Source organism: Miscanthus floridulus, chromosome 11 (assembly GCF_019320115.1).
Source record: "Miscanthus floridulus cultivar M001 chromosome 11, ASM1932011v1, whole genome shotgun sequence".
Classification (NCBI taxonomy): domain Eukaryota; kingdom Viridiplantae; phylum Streptophyta; class Magnoliopsida; order Poales; family Poaceae; genus Miscanthus; species Miscanthus floridulus.
The window spans coordinates 54,538,396-54,557,168 of NC_089590.1; the positions used below are offsets into that span (position 1 = coordinate 54,538,396).

Genomic DNA, 18,773 nt, shown 5'->3' on the forward strand with positions numbered 1-18,773 from the left:
ACTAGCGAGATAAAGACAGGATGATCTAACGCGCACCAGTTTTCTAGTGATGCATGTAGTTACTAGTATACAATGACCATACTAAGACAAACGCAGAAAGCTGCTTTGCCGACTTCCAAAGAACAGTTTCTGCATTTGCCCCAGATGTACCCTTCTTGCCGTCTCGGTAAGCACGTCGATAATGATCCAACCATGTCGTTGGCGGATGAGCAACCACCCGGGATCAACGTATCCAATCAACTGGATGTCAAAGAGAGCTTCCCACTCATCTTCAGCCGCTCTACTCCTCAAGTTGAGTGATAAGCTCCGGAATGCAAATCTGTTACGTTCAACAATCGGCTCCATTGCAATGCCTTCTTTAAGGATCCATGCATTAACTTCTAAGGTATATATGTTCACAGTTTCACTTGCCAAATCATAAGACATGATGGCCAGTGCTCCCTGCCGGCTGCATAGAGCGATTTCTGTAATTCCAGCGGCCTCAAGCGGCATATCCAATTGACCTGGCTGTCCCTCGCTAAGATCATAGAAAACCAGCTCATCTCTGGATATATGATAGTAAATGACATCACCCACCGCCACGACATTTCTGGGGTTGAAATCATCGAGGTCAATGACAGAAGGATTGATTCTCCACACCCCATCCTGGGAGTTCCAAGTACGGAACCTTATTCTTGCATTCTCAGCATCAGCATTGATAAAACAGGGTCGATAAGGTACCACAATTGAGTAACTTGCCATTTGCAGGCCATCTTGGAATGTCACAGCCATGCCAGTATAATCACTCTCCTCAGCACTCACTGGGGGGTAGACTGTATGACTCTGACCCACAGCTGGGTTCAATATTACCATCCCTTCTGGATTTCTCATATAGACAAGATATAGTCCACAGCTGGATGCGATGATCCGTGCATCACGAGCAGGAAAATTCTCTTCGAGCCCCTTAAAACGCCTTCGTATTTTCAATCCCACAGAACCATGTCTCTGAAGTTTGTCTGTAGACAATAAGAATCCAAGGGGGATGCTACCCCCACGCGCAGGCTGAATCCGACCAAGATATCCAGTATCACATGCCCTGTTCCAGTTGCGATTCACCAGTCTAGCACATAACACATCTGATGCGGGAAGAATGCGATAAATGTGCTCTGTTATGAGGTCAAATGGAAGTTCCTGAGCAATTTTGAAGAAACAGAATTCAACCTTGCTTAGTTCCTAAAACAAATATCAATACATAAGATCTTGTCTTTAAATGATGACATTGTCCTTGAGTTTTCAGAGACTTACACTGGGGACCCTTGTTGTATCAGCATAACAGGTGGTTGCTTTATCAAGAGCTGAAATTTCATGGAATGAACAAACTGACATCAGATTCATCAGCATTCTATAATATGCAAAATTAGGATTTCACAGCAGAAAGAAAGTATTGATGTGCATACACCATTGCTTGCAAAGCTTCATGCAGAACAAAGTTTTCTATCATCCTATGATAAAGGAACCAACAGAGTCTTGAATGGCAGGAATGTAACTGAGGTTTGGGGACAAAGCCCTTAGGTGCATCTCAGAACAATTGTACAATATGGAAGAAGTAGCAGTTTTAAAGGATGCTTTTAAGACTTATCTAAAAAATAAACAAGCAAGTGAACTGAGATTTTGTGATCACACAAAAAAGTACCACAAACCAAAAGAATAGCAAATGTAAATGTGACTGAAGATGTTCAACTTGTGTGAGAGATCACAAGCAGATTTATGCTCGAGTTTTGATGTGCATAAGCAGTAGCAAGAACGACAAGGGGCATCAAGAGAAACCGGTGATAAGAGGAAACGGTATTGTTTTTAAGAGGAAAGGAAAGTAGAGAGATAATCATGGAATCACGGTGCTCCTTAGCCACCTTCTCTCTGAATAAACCGCTACAAAAAGCAACAGCAAAACAAAGACCGCATGCAAGAACACAAGGAAGTCCGAACTGAGAGCATAAGTTTCAGAGATCTGTGTCACTTCAAAAAGTTCAGCTAATTGCACTATGTACAAGTTGATTAAATCAATTTTCAGGCAATCCGAATCAGAAACCAAACATATCTTAATCGACAGTGCGCCTGCTTTTGGTAATCAAAACTAAATTAGGTGATCATGCATGCAAATAAAATAACCCTGCCATTGTAGGTTGCTGCTTTTTGTCTCAGCATGCATGGCTAGTTAGTCGTTACAGCCGGCAAGTAAACTGCAATTTCCAATCTCATGCAAACTCAAGATAAATTTATAAGCCATCTAGGCGACATCTACTAAACTAGTTCTCCAATTTCATACGACAATATTATGGCGATACTAGTATGCAAATGACTGTTCATGCCAAGTTGGCAACACCCTAAAACAGGGCAAGTACTGGAAGCACAAATATTACATGCTTGGGGACTTATATGCAGATAGAAAGATCATATAATGCGCTCTTGGAATCGGGAATTCTGTCATCGTGAAGAACAATTACACGACGTACTCACTGCTCCTACCTATTGGGAAACTTTCTAAAACAGGGCATGCAGTACTTTGATGCACTACAGACACAGACACCACACACCACATGACTGCAGATTTTACGTATTGATAGAAAGATACATGATAGATCATGCAATCCTTCTGATATTTTTCAATCAAAGTGTATGCAATCGCAAATCACAAGTATTGGAGACATATACTATGCGTGCCAAGCCAGTGCACTAATGTACTAGATCTGAAACTCCAGAGGGAATCAGCACTTCAGCAGCATGATAATTGAATCGCAGCCACACAGGAAGAAACAAGCAAAGCAAACGCAGTAGATTTTGTTGAAATGGAACGAATGTCCGTCTTACCTGCGGCGCCTGGGGCAACCGCTTGTGCCCGTGGCAGGTCCCAAGTGAGTACATAGCGGCTGCATGCCGGCAGCGGCGGCCATGGGACGTTCACCAGCTCATAGGCTTCGTAGTGCACTACCTTCTGCTGGGACACACAGACGCCGAAGAGGCGCTGCTCCAGAGTGAAGTAGAGCAAGTCTGGATCCAGCGGGCACACGACCACAAGCACGGGGGCTTTACGCGGCAGCCGGGTCTTCTTGTAGGTGGAGTCATTCCAGATATCCTCGAAGTTCATCGTGTACTCGGTTTCCCATCTCCACCCATCCGCACCGATGACCCGCGTCCACATGATCACAGTCGCCGCTTCTTCCTCGCCTTCATCATCGATGATTTCCACGTAGCGTAGACGGCCTTGGCTCACCGCGATGCAGCGCTTGGTTAGCACGGCCTCTGTAGCCACCTCGAGAGCACGGCCATCAGGGAGGCGGTGGAATAGCAGCTCTGTCTTCACGTCGGAGAGGTTGCAGCTCAGGATTCCCCACGATAGGTCGAACCACCAGAGCATGTTGCCGATAGGGACTGCACCGTGGGGAACCCACTCCCGGTCCACTTCAGGCAAGGGGGATTTCACGTCCTCTGAATACCAGTGTTCGTTGCCGGATTCGAAGCAGACGAGCGTGGCATCTTTGGAACCCCTGAGAACCTGCAGCTCTGCGATCATGTAGTACTCTCCTTCGTCGTCGGAGATGAGGCCAACACCCCCGATGTTCATGAGGCTGGGGGTGTGGCCTGGCGCGGTCGGGAACTCGCTCGGCGGAGGCCGTGATCTGGCCGTCGAGGTTGTGGAAGTAGCGCACCAGGACGAGGTGGCTCTCGTCGGGGTGGTTGCTGAAGTAGGTGCCAATCGATGGCGCGACGGCAAAGTGGGCGAGGAGGCAGAGGGATCCCGCGGCGATGATGTAGGGGTACTCGTCGGGGCTGTCGGGGTCAGGGTGGGCGCTGCGGTCCGCGGCGACGATGGCGACCCGCGGCGGCAGCGCGGCCGGGAGCGTGAAGTCGGCCGCGGAGTGCTCCGCCTCCGCTCGGATGACGCGGCCGAGGATCGCCCACGGCATCGCCGCCATTTTGGTGCTTGGCGCGCTTCGGCTTCGGAGCGAAATGAAGGAGCCAGACGGGGGAGATCGATCTCCTTCCCGAGGCGGTCCTTGCTGGAGACAGAGAGGGAGGGGGGCGCTTATACCCAGCAGCGCCACCGCCTCCACGCCACGCCCGCCTCCGGTCGACTCAATTGCTTTGCTTCCCGGCCCGGGTGGCCTGGTGCCCTGGTACTGATCGAACGACTCGGGGTTGCCGCCTCCGGTCGACTCAATTGCTTCCTAGCCCGGGTGGCCTGGTGCCCAACGGCCAACACTGATCGAACGACTCGGGGTTGCGCTGCGCACACCCGGACAAGTTTATGCTGACCTCCCGGTCATTGCCTTTTACCGATTGTATTAGCCTGTTAGGACTTATGAGTTAGGACATGGTTTGGGAATAAAAGATTGCAAAACATAGGAATGAAAGGTTTATGCAATTTAGATCGCAAGAAACAAGCTGCATTATCACAAATATCCACCAAGCAATAAAAAAATGCCTTTATTTTCTTTTTGTTTATTACATTACAAAGAAAGTTCGTCTATTTAGTTTCCAGGTATGATTTGTGTGCTTATTAATTGGTCATTTGGCGCATTTATAACACTATTAATTCACAGTGATACAGTACTCATCTTAATCTTATATTATATAGTGTATGTAGATGTCAATACAAGTTTCTAAAAACTTAGTTAAAGTTAAAGAAAAATTTGACTAAAGACAAAGCAACAAACGGAGTATAAGGGTATTAAGACTGCCGGAGATGCTATATTTTGTAACAAGTTGAGTATAAAGATCGACATTGATACTGCTAGAAATGTCATAATTTGGAAAAATAAAAGGCGAATTCCAGATGTGTTCAAACGAAACTAAGGGTGCTGTATCACACTGGTACCACGCTGTCACTCTTCTTTCATTAGAGGGCACTTTTCTGTCATGTTAATTACTACTGCTATTTTGCTGAGACAGCGGTAGGCCTGCAAAACAGATTTCAAATTCTCTCCCCTACTTATATTCTCAAAACAAAGGTAACGAAATCGCGTGGCGGGGCAGCAGGGTTTGCCACGCTCGATTTCAAATTCGTTTCAGATCTAAGTTGATACGTGGATGGATCAAGTTACGTGGACAGATTCAGTTATTCCACCAGTCGGCATTTGTGGAGGACGGTGCCTATGGATTAACAAACAAATGAATTGGCATGGCTCTAGTGAAATCACGGTGCGGCTTAATAATATTTGGCAGAGATAACAAAGCGTGAACGGAAGTAGACATGACTCATGAGGAGGTAAAAGCTACTAGTACTACTCCTAGACGCTAAAGACAACGACTGGGGCAGCTAGCTAGCATAATCAGCGTGGGAAATATGAACTCAAATTACCTCGGGGTGATCTAGGCTTGGTGTAGTCACAGTAGTCGTACCTGGTGGTTGTGTTCCCCGACTCCAAACGTGCGGAGTGCGGTGCGCATGCGGGCTGCGGCGAGAGGGAGATGCAGCAGAGGCACACGTGCGCGCGCCAACGCGGACGGCTGGCTAGCTTGCATTCGTCGCGGCGCCCCAGCGCTGGCGGCAGCGGCACCCGAGCGGGCAATGCTGCACGGATCCTCGCAGTGCCGCCGTCTGGCGCACGGCGACGGCGACGCTCGCGAGACAGAGAGAGGACTGCTTGACCGGCATGGCGGGCCATCGACAGCAGCCGCGGTGCGTTTGCGGTTCTCCGGTGCGCGGGCGGCGCGGCAGTCCAGACTGCCCAGGCAGCCCGCAGCCTTTCGCGACGCGACGGCGACGGCACTCCGTGAAATACCCGCCCACGGCACCACGGCGTCGGCAGTCGCGGAACAACGACAGGAGGGGGGCGCTAGTGCTAGCGCTAGCCCCGCAGAGCTGCGACGCTGCCTCGCCGCGAAGCAAACGACGCGGGAAGGCGGAGGCGGCGGCGCGACGAGGTGCGGGGACTGGGGAGTGGGGGACGCCCTCCGCAGTCCGCACGCCGCCTCGGGCTGCGTGCGGGTTTGAGGCCAGGTGATGCTCCATGGTGCCCCACATGTCGGCCCGTACCAGAAACGGGGACAAGAGCGAACGGAACGGCAGTAGACAGTTACAGGACACGCGTCCTTGCCGACAGCGCCAGGGAGAGCTAACAAAGCAAAGACCGCAGCTGCCGCACGAGGCAGACGTCCCTCGTCCGCGGCCGCTGGTAGAACGAGGCCAATCACGATCGGCAGGACCCAGCAGAATTCAGATGCTGCTGCTGCCGATCACCTGCCCTTCCCCAGTTCATCCGTCCACGCTTCCAGCGTTAGCCTGGAGGACCTTCCTTTCAGGTTATGACTGTGTGTTCAGTCTGGGGAAAAAAATGAAGATATGGTCCGTATTATTGCAATACGGCCTTGAAGAAATATAATGTAATGTAATCTGCCATTGACAAAACTTTCAGCCACCTGATATTTGGTATTCACTAGCAGCTCAATCCAAGTCAAGCAGACAGTACTGCATTTGCACCAGTCCAATCTGCCATGGAAGTTGGCTCACTTGGTAGCAATGATTTCAGCAAGTTTCTTCACAGCAAGCAACCCCTTTATGCACTGTTTTCCCCATTTCCACAAAAAAACAAGCCTCATTACCGATAACTGTACAATTAGATGTTCTTCGGTAATCGTCAACCGAAGGCGTAAAATGGTGGGCCATGCATGAATTCACTCTACAAGGTTTAAAGATCAACAGTTCTGGGTTCACTCTGAAGATCCAGGCATTTCACCAGGCACAACCTGAAGCTTCTTGCCCTGTTTCTATTTTACACCTTCAAAAAATAAGTAATGCACTCCATTTACGACTCAATTATCAGCTAATTTCCCCATGTGTTGAATGTAATCAGACCCATGAACATAGGGGCCCCCAGCTCATGAGCCCCAGGTTCAGAAACTATTAGATGTGTTCTCCACCTATCAATGCTGATATTTCCGGTTGCAACACCAGGTAGTCCAATGCTGAGCGCATATAGCTGTTATCCATCATTCTAGTGCCTCCCGGATTGATGACTGCTAGCCCACTGGTCACCTTGTTTGCATCGGCAAATGGTGCAGCGGTGAAGATGATATTGCTGAATTAACCATCCAGAACCAGAAGTGGAGGCTGCATCTGTTGTCATCCAGACGCCCACCAGTGGCACAGTAGACAGTACAGCTTGGTTGACAGTTCAGGATCAAGATGCAGCCCACGTGCAACAGAGACAAAGACACGTCATATGTAGTGAAAGATGGAGTCAGAGAGTGGTAGCTTAGGAGAGTGCAGTCCATGAAGGTCATCCTGTAAATTTGGACTTCCATGCCAGAGCTCAGACCATGAGTTGATGAAGTGCAATCTGGATATGCCATCCACAACATGGTATTGCATGCCAACACCAAGGAGGACGCCTCCGCACTTGAAATTTGTCAGCTGGAGAAAAAAAACTGAGGAAAATTAGTCACCTTCCATCTGCAGCATCTAAATAATCAAGATAACCATTATTCCAAACATATCGAAGATGGAATTAATGAAGCAGAACGTTCCTTGACTAATAGAAAGCATGGAACTAGAAAACGGTAATTATTTTTTAAAATAATCCATGAGATGCAAATGTATTTGACTCCTAGGATGTAAGACTAGGCAACATTTTTGAATTAGGCCTAGCAATAAGCACATGGACTCCAAGTCCTAATACTTTTACTTTTCAAAACATTTTCAATCTCAACTCCTACACGTTAAGTAAACAAGGAAAACAGTTGACTAAAATATCTATAGCAGTCCAATGTGACAGTAACAATTGAAGTAATATTGTGTGCATGCATATCACGCCCTGTTTTGTTGTAGCACTGAGTGCGCATGTGGTATAGGAGGGGTTGTTTGATCTACTGGATTCCCGTCCTGCTTAATTTTAAACCAAACACATCAAAATCCTAGAAGCCAGATCAAAATAACAGATTGGTTATTTTATTTTGAAAATTGTTTAAAACAAATGCAAAGATTGGTGCATAGTACATTATCCAAAATAATTAGCTGTCTAGTGAGGTCACCAATAAAAAGTTAATGCGTCTGGCTATACAAAAAAAGTAAAAAATGGAATGCAAATGCGATTGCAAAATATTATACTACAAAAACAAAGGACTCATAAATTAGCCGAGTGCATGGCACAGTACATTTGGAATTGACAAGTCTCTGGTTTACACTTGCAAAGGGGTAAATCCAGAATAAGTTCAGGCTGCTAAGAATACACCTCTGATTTACGCTTACAGAGAATACACCTCTGTTAGCTACTATACTGTCTGCTAACAAAGAAGCTTAAACTGCATATTGCTTGTCTAACTAAAGATGGAATAAACGAATAATGCTCACCTAATGGGTTGCCCTCATTAAAAAATCATATGGAGTCTGCACTAGGGATGGCTCTAGATTTGTATCTAATATACTAAGCACTATTATTATCAGGGTATAAAAGATGGTGTAATACGGTTAATAGGGATTTCAGGTGTGCGAGATTTCAACACTGAAGTTCACATTTGCATATGCCTCTTGTATATAGCTGACTCCCTTGCATACTGCTAAGACATGCACTAAAAGTTTGGTGTTTAACAGTTTATTATCTTTATCCTGATTCTGTCTCTTCAGTTTACTCGCACGGACATGTGCGTAGTTGGCTCAGAGCTTTAACTTGTGCATGGCAGCATGAGGAGCAACTCCAAATAACAAAATCATACAGCAAGCCAGAACCCATTTCCCTGGATAATTTGAGGCTTTTAGTTCCACTCATGTAAATGGAGTCTAGTGAGAACCAGCAAACTTTTCTTTATTAAGTTGGAAGTAAGCAAAGGCAAGCAACTAAAATATTCAGAGTAGGAACAGTTTCATTAATAGCTCATCAACGGCTCGATGAAAAATTCATATTTGAGCTAACGAGCTTTCTCATAGTGGTCACTAACTGTTAAAAGTGCTGGCCTCCATATAAATAATTTAAGCACAACAGCTTTTAACAAGTGAATGAACAATTTTAACTGAACATAACTTTAATAACATATCAATATTATGACGAGATTAGATTGAATACAGAAAGAGGACTTGCCAACAATGGGAGGAAAAGGATGCAAAACAAATACAAGATCCTTACAGAAACTTATCACATGGGCGTGCTCCAGCTAAACTATCATTTTCATACCAACAAACATGAATTGTGCATATCGAGCGAGAGCGTTCAGCATGTAACTGACAGCATACAAGTGAATAAAGAAATTGCAAGATCAGCACAAAATAGGACCTTAATAACTAGTCAACTTTTTTGTTCAGATATACATATACCTCCAGAGGTGCGAAGAATGTGAATAGCAAGGTGATTGTCAGAATGTGCAAGAGTTATAAGGATACTCAGTTATCCAGATAAAGTTAAGCTCTAAGTAAATCAACAATTTTTCAATCATACTTACTACTGTACATTATTGTTTACTTTTTTAATAGAGTCAATTACTCTGGATGTAATAGTGGTGATTCAATATACCTAATCTTCTAGAAACGAAATAGGGGCAGTGCTGCAAATAGACCCAGGAGAAGCCTCGCGATGCGTAGACTCTTCTAGCCACAGCCAAGGAAGGTGTCGGGCTGCCGGCTGTGTGCCTGTGTTCGAGGAAAAAAAAGGAAGGTGCCGGCTGATCGCCAGCAATAGCCACCATGGGCAGACAAGGTTCCTCGCCCTCAAGCCCAGCAACATGATCACCATGTGGTAAAGCATAGAGATCCTCTAGGGCAATAGTGAGTAAATCAGGAGAAGAGGGCCCAGGGACATTCACCTCCAATTGGGCAGGCAGAACAAAACTAGGGTGATACATGTCCATATCAAAGTTAATTAAGTCCATGCATGTCTAGATCATCGAAAAAATACTTACATAGTTGACCTCAATTGGAAGACAAATATGCCTACTGGCTAATGCAAGCACAACCAAACTGTCATGTACATCTGCAGGATTTGTGTAATCGACCTATTAATTTTGGCATAAAAGGGTAGAACAGTTAAAGGCTTAAAGTGCTAATTTTAAAGCCACTACTAGGAAAGTTCTGCACATGCCCTTTCAATTATTACCGAATTCAGTGTAGATAACTAAACAGGGCAGACCACAAGTGCTGCAAACAGTAAAGCAGCTGAGGTGGCAAGTTGCTAGGTTATAAATGTTAAAAAGAACACTAGGTCTGCAATCCAAGCATTTCAAGAACTGCACATGCATAGCGTAAATTGACATTGAATATATTGCATGTTGTGTGATTAACAAAAAAAAAAAATCTAGAATGCGCAGGTGATATGCGTATCATTGCATTAAGAAGTAGAGAACTTAAAGTACAACACCCCAAAAAAAACACAACACACCCACACACAGATGCACGGATTAGACAGTTACAATCGAGCCCATTTCTTCAGAGAACACGGCCCGATCTGACATCTAAACAAATCTTCTACCTGGCTGCTACCTCCAAACGGGCTAGCCCCTTGGCGTCAGCAATACACCAAAGATGAACCTCCCCTCAAGGATATTTCTAAACACAAGCTGTATGTTAGGAACAGCTCCATTAAACACACAATCGCTGCGATGTTTCCCAAAGAATCCAAGCACCAAGAATTTTGTGCGGTTAACAAATTGCTCTTCTACTGAAAAAAATCCTCATGTTTGGAAGGACTGTAACTCTCATGGTAACCTGCTTGGTACTGCTGTGCACGATACATCAAAATTTAAATCAAATGCACGTTGCCATTAATTTCACATAGTATAAATCTCACATATTTTTTTAAAAAAAAAACACTATAAGGTAACATAGACACATAATGGAGTCTAAATGTATGAAACACAATCACTAGACAACAAATCAGTTTATTGACAATAGAATTCAATCAGGTCAAGGTGAAAAAAGAATTTATTCGATGGAGTAATGAATACAGCCACCGCTGATTCTTAAGCAATTTTGAACAAAGCTTAAGGGAAAGTGTACGAATCCAGTTAAAAATAGAAGACAACAGCTTCCTGGGTATAACCACAAATGTGCCACAGATGATAAAAGGTAACCAAATGCAGGAGTTCACCACAGAGATAAGCGCTTGATACTCTCAACCTCCCAAGAGGATCAAATTCACATCACAATGAAACACAGGACCCAGCCATCCAATCAGCCACCAAATATAATAGCTTCACTGGTGGTGCATGGCTCTTTAAGGCATTGTGAACAGTGAACCATTAATATTACTTTTTGAGAACTTTTCTAGATTCTAAGCTTTTGAATTCTTAATCAGAAAAGATCAGAATCGGCAGATACTGAATAATGAGCACACCTGGAGCACAAGGAGTATACGACAGTCGGGATGAGGCACCTAAGCTCCATGGTGGGCGTGAAATCGCCTTAGTCGTCGACGGCAGCGTCGGGTGTGCAGGCCTTTATGAAGAGCATACCCTCCCCATTGTAGTAGATCTCAACCCTCCCACCTTCATCTCACGCAAGCCGCCCTGCCACCAAGAACGTCATGGGCACCTCCATGAGCGTGTGTTGCATTCCAGTCGCCCTCTCACCTGCAAGTTTGCAAATGCAATTTCTAGTTCAACCATCCAAAACTCTGCCAGTTGTCTTGACATATAAGAGTTCTCTGCCGGAATGTTGGTCCAAAGGTGTACACACTACTTAGAAGACAAGCATAAGTCTCAACCTGAAGTTGGCCTGATATATGATCAAAAAGCTTGACACTTGAAGAAGTCATTCTCAAAAGTCAAAAGGAATCGTTCCCATTCTGAAAACGAATCATTCCACCATCCTTGCGTGGAACAGTTCCAGCACCCTGGCTGAATAGAGCTGTGACCTGAAACATATCACCAGCAGCCTCACAGTAATTATTATAGGTGTATAGAGTATGGACATAAAGAAAACCGTTCTTGTAGAAAAAGTGAAAAACTTGTGTGCCTAATCCCAGCAACTGCGTTTATCCGCAGACGATTAACTAGAATTGAAATTTCAAGCATTGGGCATGTTTGCTTTGCTCCTACTCCGAGAAGCTTTGCCTGGCGCACAGAGCGTTAACAGGTGGCTTGGATCGGTTCCTGGCGTGCGTGGGAGGCTTCGACCGAAAGACTATACTGATATAGGGGACTACTAATAAAAGAGTTAATTTAGTCCCTTGCAGAAAAGAAGAGAACTAATTTACTTGCACAAATCTATGCCCAAAGAACATCGTTCGCCATACATTTTCCACAAACAAGCAAACAAAAAAAGAACGAAAACAAGCAAATCAGATTTCATGTTGGACGAAGTTCAGTCAACTCTATCCCCATGGAAGATTAAAGTTCGCAATAAAACTCTAGTCGGCGTTCTCAGAGTACACTTGAGGTATGTCCGTCTGTGATGATGAATTAAGCAAACGAATTAATTGAGAAAGCGAGTGACTTTATACCGTGTTGGTCCCTGAAATTCTCGGGCTGTCATGCTCTTGCGTAGCGTCGTCCACCTCCCCAACCTCCATTACCCTAGCTCGAGAAGCACGGAGGTACCCATGGACGTGAGGCGCGCGAGCGGTGCGCCGCGCATTACCCCAGCCTCGGACACGGCCTGGAGGGCGGCGGGGCACAGGAGCCGTCGCTGACCGCGAGGAACACGAACGCGCCGCGGCCCTGCTTGCGGCCTGCGACGACCACATACTCGGATGCGGCCCCGCGCCAACGATGGGGCGGATGCGGGTGCGGGAGATCGAGGGCTCAGGCCTCCGGGTCATCCATGGCGAGCACGCCCGGGAGGTCGATTGGAGAACGAACACCGCACTGGCTGGACTAGTCCGCGAGACCCAATAGAGCCATAGAGGGAGCTACGGGAGAATTCAGATTTGGAGCAGTTTATAGTATGCTCCAAAGTTTCAGGACTTCAGGTGTCCTTTCCTATTTTGACTCTCATCTGATCCGATGCAACTTGATGCTGACTCGCGGGCTGCTCCACGCCGTGGACCGCGTGGACCGCGGGATGCAACTTGATGCCAATTTAATTCGTCTCTCACAATCACCGAGCCAAGGAGCTCTATAAACATCGGAAGGAGACGAAACGTTTCCTAATGCACGACCATTGGGCTATGCTGAGGTCCCTACTGCCGATATACAGAGCCATCACTACTGTGATCTTAGGAGATGGAGCAAGCACTTCTTTCTGGCATGATGCATGGTATGGCGATGACCCAATGGCAGATAGATTTCCAGAGCTCTATAGCCATTGCCCATTGCAGAATGCAGGAGATGACCGTCAGATAAGCAATGAACGGTCCTATTCAGAGCAGCATGGTGTCTCGGCGATCGGCAGCAGCAGAACTACAGCTGGCCCAAGTTATTGAGATTATCGAGCAACAGCAGTTACAGGAGGGCAGAGACCGCCGACAGAGCCCCCGATCAAACGAAATGGTGACTTGGATACCTCCATGCTGTACTGAAAACGGCCGATTCCAATCCTGAACCTTGGGCAAAATTTGTATGGAACAACAAGGCGCCGCCTAGGGTCAAATTCTTCGTGTGATCTTTGGCTGCTATCACAAGGAAGAATACAGTGCAAGACCAATCTAGCCAGGAAGAGTATTGTGGAAAGCCCGGTTTGCGATATCTGCCATGCAGCTGATGAAACGGCAGATCATGTGATCTTTGGTTGCCCTGCAGCAAGGCAATTTTGGGAGGCCATCCAGATTTGTGCTATTGTGCTGCTGGCATATTTGGAAGTGAAGGAATAACAGTTTTCAGGAATGACCAGACCACGCTCCAAGGAGCTCTTACGGCACGCAAATCTGAAGCTCAACTGTGGTCAAAGAAGGACAGAGACATAGCTGACGCTTGGTGTTCTATTCTAGTTAACGCAATGTAAAAGTCTAATGTAAACAATGTATTCCAAACGTTAGGCTTTGAGAGCCACCTTATTATCAATATAATTCAGGTGGGGGACTCCCCCCGGGTCGACTTGTCAAAAAAAAATCTACGTACGTGAGTAACGTGACCAAGCACTAGTGAGCCTTCCGACTAGTCTTGGAGACCTGCTCGCAATGATCTATACTTTGACGTCGTTTTCTTCCATTGTCTGCTTGGACCTCTGTAATCTTGTCATCCAAGAAGTACCAGCAGCAGACTGGTTCGAACGAGGGAGACATTGCTTTGGCGGCGGAAGGGTGAAGTGTCGAGGTCCTGGTGACCATGTCGAACACCATGGGCTCATTCCTCGACCGCTCATTGATCCAGTACACGCAGTTGGCCGTCACCCCTGGCGCATCCTTTGGTTGCAGCACCACGGGATGGTTCTTGCCGACGAACACCGAGTAGCCTCCCAGGTTCGTCACCGCGTCCCAGCATGGCCGGCGCTCGGGGTTGTACTTGAGGACGAAGATGTCGTCTTTCATCACGTTCCGCCACACCTGGTACAAGTTACCGCCGAAGAAGAAGACATTCTTGACGCCTGTGAACTTGGACACGGTGTCGTAGGGCGGGGCGTAGGCGGCGGCGGGGTCGAACGGGAGGCCGGCGCGCTCGGCCAGCAAGGGTTCAACGATGGGCCTCCGTCGCTGTCGCCGGGGGATGTGGAGCACGTGCACGTCTCCCAACAAGGTGACGCAGTAGACCTTGCCGTCGTCGGTGTCGTAGGCCAGGTCGATGAGCTTGTCCCTCTCCCCAATGGCAACGTCGAGGATCATCCACTTCATGTCCCGTGTCTTGGTGTAGGCTAGCCGACGCAGGTCGCAGATAGCAATGGCAACATAGTCATCAGGCTTGGGGTTTGGCGCGAACACGATCTTTGGCACAGGCTTGTTGTCGTTCCTCAGCGGGAGGAGACGGATCTCCTTGCCGCCCGAGAGACGGCTCACGAGGTAGATCCCCAGGCTGCAGGAGCGAGCGTCGACGGCCAACCAACCGTTGCTCGAGCCGACGCAAAGGCTGCCACGTCGAAATGTGGTGAGGGGGAACAATCGCTCCGCCGGCAGGAACAGGGCGAACACCTCCGGGAAGTGCCGGTAGAGGGAAGAAGCGCCGGGTGGTGGGATGGTGACGATGACGAGCGAAGGGACTGGAGGCGGGAGGGCGGCGCGCCACGCCGTGCAGACGCCGCGGGCACGACAGTAGAATTCTAGCAGGTGGAGGCCATTGCCGACGAGGGCGAGGGGCTTCGGGGGAATATCCGCCCAAGGACCGAACGGCGCCATGTCGATTAATCTTGGATTCGGGCGCTGGTGTTGAATATTGATTGATGATGAAGGCCGTCCGTGGGGAGCATTTTATTCTGATCAGATCAAGGCGCATGCGGAGTCGGAGTCCTAGTCCGACGCGGGCCAGCCTGCGCCGCTGCGCGCTCCACCTGCACACCAGAAAACTCAGGTCCCCACGTGCCGCCCCGAGGCCCCGACCTCCCAGTCTCGATTTTTTTTTTATTTTTAACACTTTTTTAAACTAATTTTAATTCTAACGCTGTTTTATTTTTTTCAAAATTAACACTTTTGGTCGTGTCTATTTCCATGGCGTGGCGAAACGTCTGTGCCGCGCCATGCATGGTGACGCGGCGAAGGGGGTGACGTGGCGACGACCGGGGCGCTGATCGGTGACGTGGCAGGGTTTGCCGCGCCACCGATCTTGGTGCGGCACTGACGCAGCACGACCCACGGCGCGGTAGGACCTGGACGCAGACAGAAGCCGACCAGCCTCAATTCCAATTGAACGGGAGTTGTTGTCGGTGTTGTCTTGCTGGATCTTGGCTGAAACTAGCTGAAAACACTGTTCTGGTTAAATTGTTGTGAGAGAAAAACACTGTTCCACCTAAAAAAACAAGCCGAACAAGCCGAATATGGGATAAGTCGAACGGGGCCTATAAGTGCTGTCGCGACACATTGAAACGAATATGAAGCAAATAAATGGAGCCTGTGCGCAAGTTGACAAGTTGCCACATAATATTTTCATTGATTCGACATAAGTTCGACATAACCAAAGTCTGCAAGTTTCAAACGACAATATCCGTTCGACATTAGTTCGACATAACCAACTAAGTCTCATAAGTATAAGGATCCCTCGGACGCCTCTGTCTCTTTGGATTTATAGGCAACACATTAGGAGTGTAGCCAACGTCGGTGTAGTCGCGTTGCCGGTGCGTACGGCTCTACCCTGCAAATATATGATATCCAGATTACTTATAATCTTTATGATCGTTAGTTCATGGAGCCTACGTATTTAAAGAAACTGCCTTTATTATTACCTATGAGGCTCTTTGGTACCAAGCGGGGCACCACCTAGCTAACACATGTCGATCTCGTCTTGCTGCTAAGGGTCCCGCTGGTGGTGCTATATGCGGAAGCCCGAGGGATCGTCGTCGTCGTCATCGTTTGCAGGGTCCTTCCCAGCACTATAATGTGGTGGTGTACGCACAGCGGAAGCGGCATCTATCATCAGCTGAGAAGAGATGGCTGATGTCCTCAAAGAGCTAGAAGACGTGCCACCCGACCGCGCCGAGTAATCGGGTTCTACCCAAGCAGTGTCCATGCAACTCAACTTCTGAGTTAGCTTCCTGCAGCTCCGCTTCACCTTCTGCATGAATAGACATTAAAGTTAGTGCATTTCCCAAACGCATATGCACTAAAGAAATACTTTTGGAACGGACAAGTTTATGTTTACCTCCATAAAAACCCCGAGAACGCCTGACCCCTGCCCTCTAGACTCATGAAGCCGAAACGCTGCTTCGTTGGACGGCCTTGATAATTGTGTCGCCTGGGTATAGAAACGCGGTTGGACAGTTTTAGTACGCATACTTAATACCAAATGGATAACAAATTATACCATTCGAGTATCTTACCATGTATCTTTGAAGCGGGGCTCTCTGTAGTTGTGTGTCATCCCTAGTGGTAACATCATACACATCTTCGATCACATCTTTCTCGTCGTCCTCGTCAATCGCCTCCTCAGTGTATGGGGGCTTGATATGTGTATTCGTAGACCTGTGAAGCCACCGTAGGTACTCGTCGAAGGTGTGCTGGTCGTGTGGGGGACCCACATCGACCGGCTGTCGGTCTCTGGCCTACCATAACTGGATGTACACGTTGTGTGTCATGCGCTAATCCTTGGTCTTGTACATCTTCCTGCGTTTATACCTACAACAAAATGATTGTTAGTTGTACCATACACACCTCTGAATTGTAGCTTTGTTATTAATCAATAACGCACCCATGCAATTCTTGGTTGGTGGAGTAAAGCGGTGGTGGGTAGCCTGTCATTCTTCCAAACTACCTGCAAACCCTGATGGGCAAGTGAATCTCGACCACGTGGAAGAAAATAAGAGGAACATTACAGCAATACTCGTCTGACTCATCCCTAGTGACAGGACTCAGATAGCCCTAGAGTTCTGGAGCATCCCAAAGACACCAATGCACCTAAACATTTCATAATTGAGTTAAGTTATGATATAGTGTACATCGAACAAGACACATGTATGATAGTAAAGAGAGCATAACCTGGTGCTGTGTCAGGACATCGAGACAGTCTGTGTACTCTCTGTACTTGCGTCTCACATTCCCTCTAACTAACTCTGCTTGCGTCTAGATATACAGAGTTATAGCGAGTGTATCCTGCCCGTTCCAATGCTGCATTGAACACGATAATGAATTAGCCATTAATACAGAGTTGTAGGGAGTGTAATTGCCTCAAAGAATATAGTGAACCAAAGTACTTACAGAAAAACCAGTAATAAGGGGCCTTCCAACGGGCCATCATTCCTAACACCAAACCTGGAGTAGGTAGGAGCAACCCCCAAGGTTCGCATACCCTAAGGTGCGACGGCAGGCAACGCATAGCTATCGATACGTCCATGACAGGACTACGCTGCCCCAGCTGTACGTCGCTATGTTATCCCACGAATGACGTAGTATATCAAGAAAGATCAAGCTGATGGTGTTGCCTGAGGCATCTAGGAATAGGAAAGCACTAAGGAAGTGCCAGAGCCACACTCTAGCGAACCTGTCGATCTGAGCCTCATCAGCCTATAGGTCCAAGTAATCAAAGCGCTATATGATCCATGACGACAAAACTCAAGAACTTTTCCTGAAATTCACCAAAAAAAATGAGACCCGATGGCTGTAGAAAAGCAATACAATTATTAAATAGGCTTGAATTGCTCACTTATTTTTCTTGAAAACCTCGTCGTCCGGTAGAAGAAAGCTAGTGAACTAAGCCACTAGCTCCCTCCAGTAATCGTTGTCAGTTATACCTGTCACTAGAAGTCCCTCGAACCAAAGGCCAAAGATAGCCTTCATGTCCTGCATGGTCAAGGTCATCTCGCCGCAAGGTAGGTGGAACGTGTGGGTCTCAGGCCTCCACATGTTTTAAGAATAGAACGACTGTTACTTACCTCAAATTTGTTATAAGAATGTTTACGTAAAATAAAGGTACTCACACCTATCTACAGCTGCAGTAAGTATTGCTGGGTCAAGAGGCGGAAGACCGTAGTTGACAACATGAACAAGCTTGAGGAAGCCAGCACGCCGTATGTACGGCACGTAACGCTCGTCCCACTGGTGCGCCCTGGTATGCGTGCGGGGCCTCAAAGGAGGCAAAGGCACCTCTGCGTCGGTGTCAGTCAAGAAGTGTGCTTCGTGCAGGTCATCGTACTCCACCTCAAGAAGGGGGTACAACTGGTGCTACATAGGAGGGGCCATCCTGTTACAATTTGATAAACAAAGGGTTAGAGTATTCAAATTAACAATATTCAAATTAACATTATGTACCATTGTAAAATTTGAACTACTTGTTATGCAATAGGAACACAATATGAA

The 18,773-nt window shown here is 47.2% G+C and overlaps 2 protein-coding genes and 1 long non-coding RNA gene across 3 annotated transcripts; all 3 read right to left on the reverse strand.

Moving 5' to 3' along the window:
• Positions 1 to 3,171, reverse strand: LOC136490910 (uncharacterized). Its single transcript, XM_066487112.1, has 3 exons — positions 2,848 to 3,171; positions 1,285 to 1,334; positions 1 to 1,170 (listed from the first exon to the last, which is right to left on the reverse strand). Exons 1-3 carry the CDS (start codon positions 3,122 to 3,124, stop codon positions 82 to 84), a joined length of 1,416 nt encoding a protein of 471 aa, XP_066343209.1. The 5' UTR covers positions 3,125 to 3,171; the 3' UTR covers positions 1 to 81.
• Positions 3,172 to 6,555: 3,384 nt separating this feature from the next.
• Positions 6,556 to 12,749, reverse strand: LOC136494861 (uncharacterized). The gene is made up of 4 exons (XR_010768713.1): positions 12,405 to 12,749; positions 11,667 to 11,816; positions 11,298 to 11,532; positions 6,556 to 7,393 (listed from the first exon to the last, which is right to left on the reverse strand). It is a non-coding gene; the product is annotated as an uncharacterized lncRNA (long non-coding RNA).
• Positions 12,750 to 13,979: 1,230 nt separating this feature from the next.
• Positions 13,980 to 15,167, reverse strand: LOC136491971 (uncharacterized). Its single transcript, XM_066488153.1, has one exon. The coding sequence runs from the start codon at positions 15,165 to 15,167 to the stop codon at positions 13,980 to 13,982; it is 1,188 nt and encodes a 395-aa protein (XP_066344250.1).
• Positions 15,168 to 18,773: the final 3,606 nt, after the last annotated feature.

What these genes read in the sequence shown, in the direction of transcription:
- LOC136490910 (XM_066487112.1), bottom strand. Translation starts at nt 3,124, where the DNA reads ATGAACTTCGAGGATATCTGGAATGACTCCACCTACAAGAAGACCCGG. An exon ending in GGTTGCCCCAGGCGCCGCAG is followed by an intron (nt 1,335 to 2,847) that starts GTAAGACGGACA and finishes ATGAAATTTCAG; the next exon opens with CTCTTGATAAAGCAACCACC. An exon ending in ATACAACAAGGGTCCCCAGT is followed by an intron (nt 1,171 to 1,284) that starts GTAAGTCTCTGA and finishes AAAATTGCTCAG; the next exon opens with GAACTTCCATTTGACCTCAT.
- LOC136491971 (XM_066488153.1), bottom strand. Translation starts at nt 15,167, where the DNA reads ATGGCGCCGTTCGGTCCTTGGGCGGATATTCCCCCGAAGCCCCTCGCC.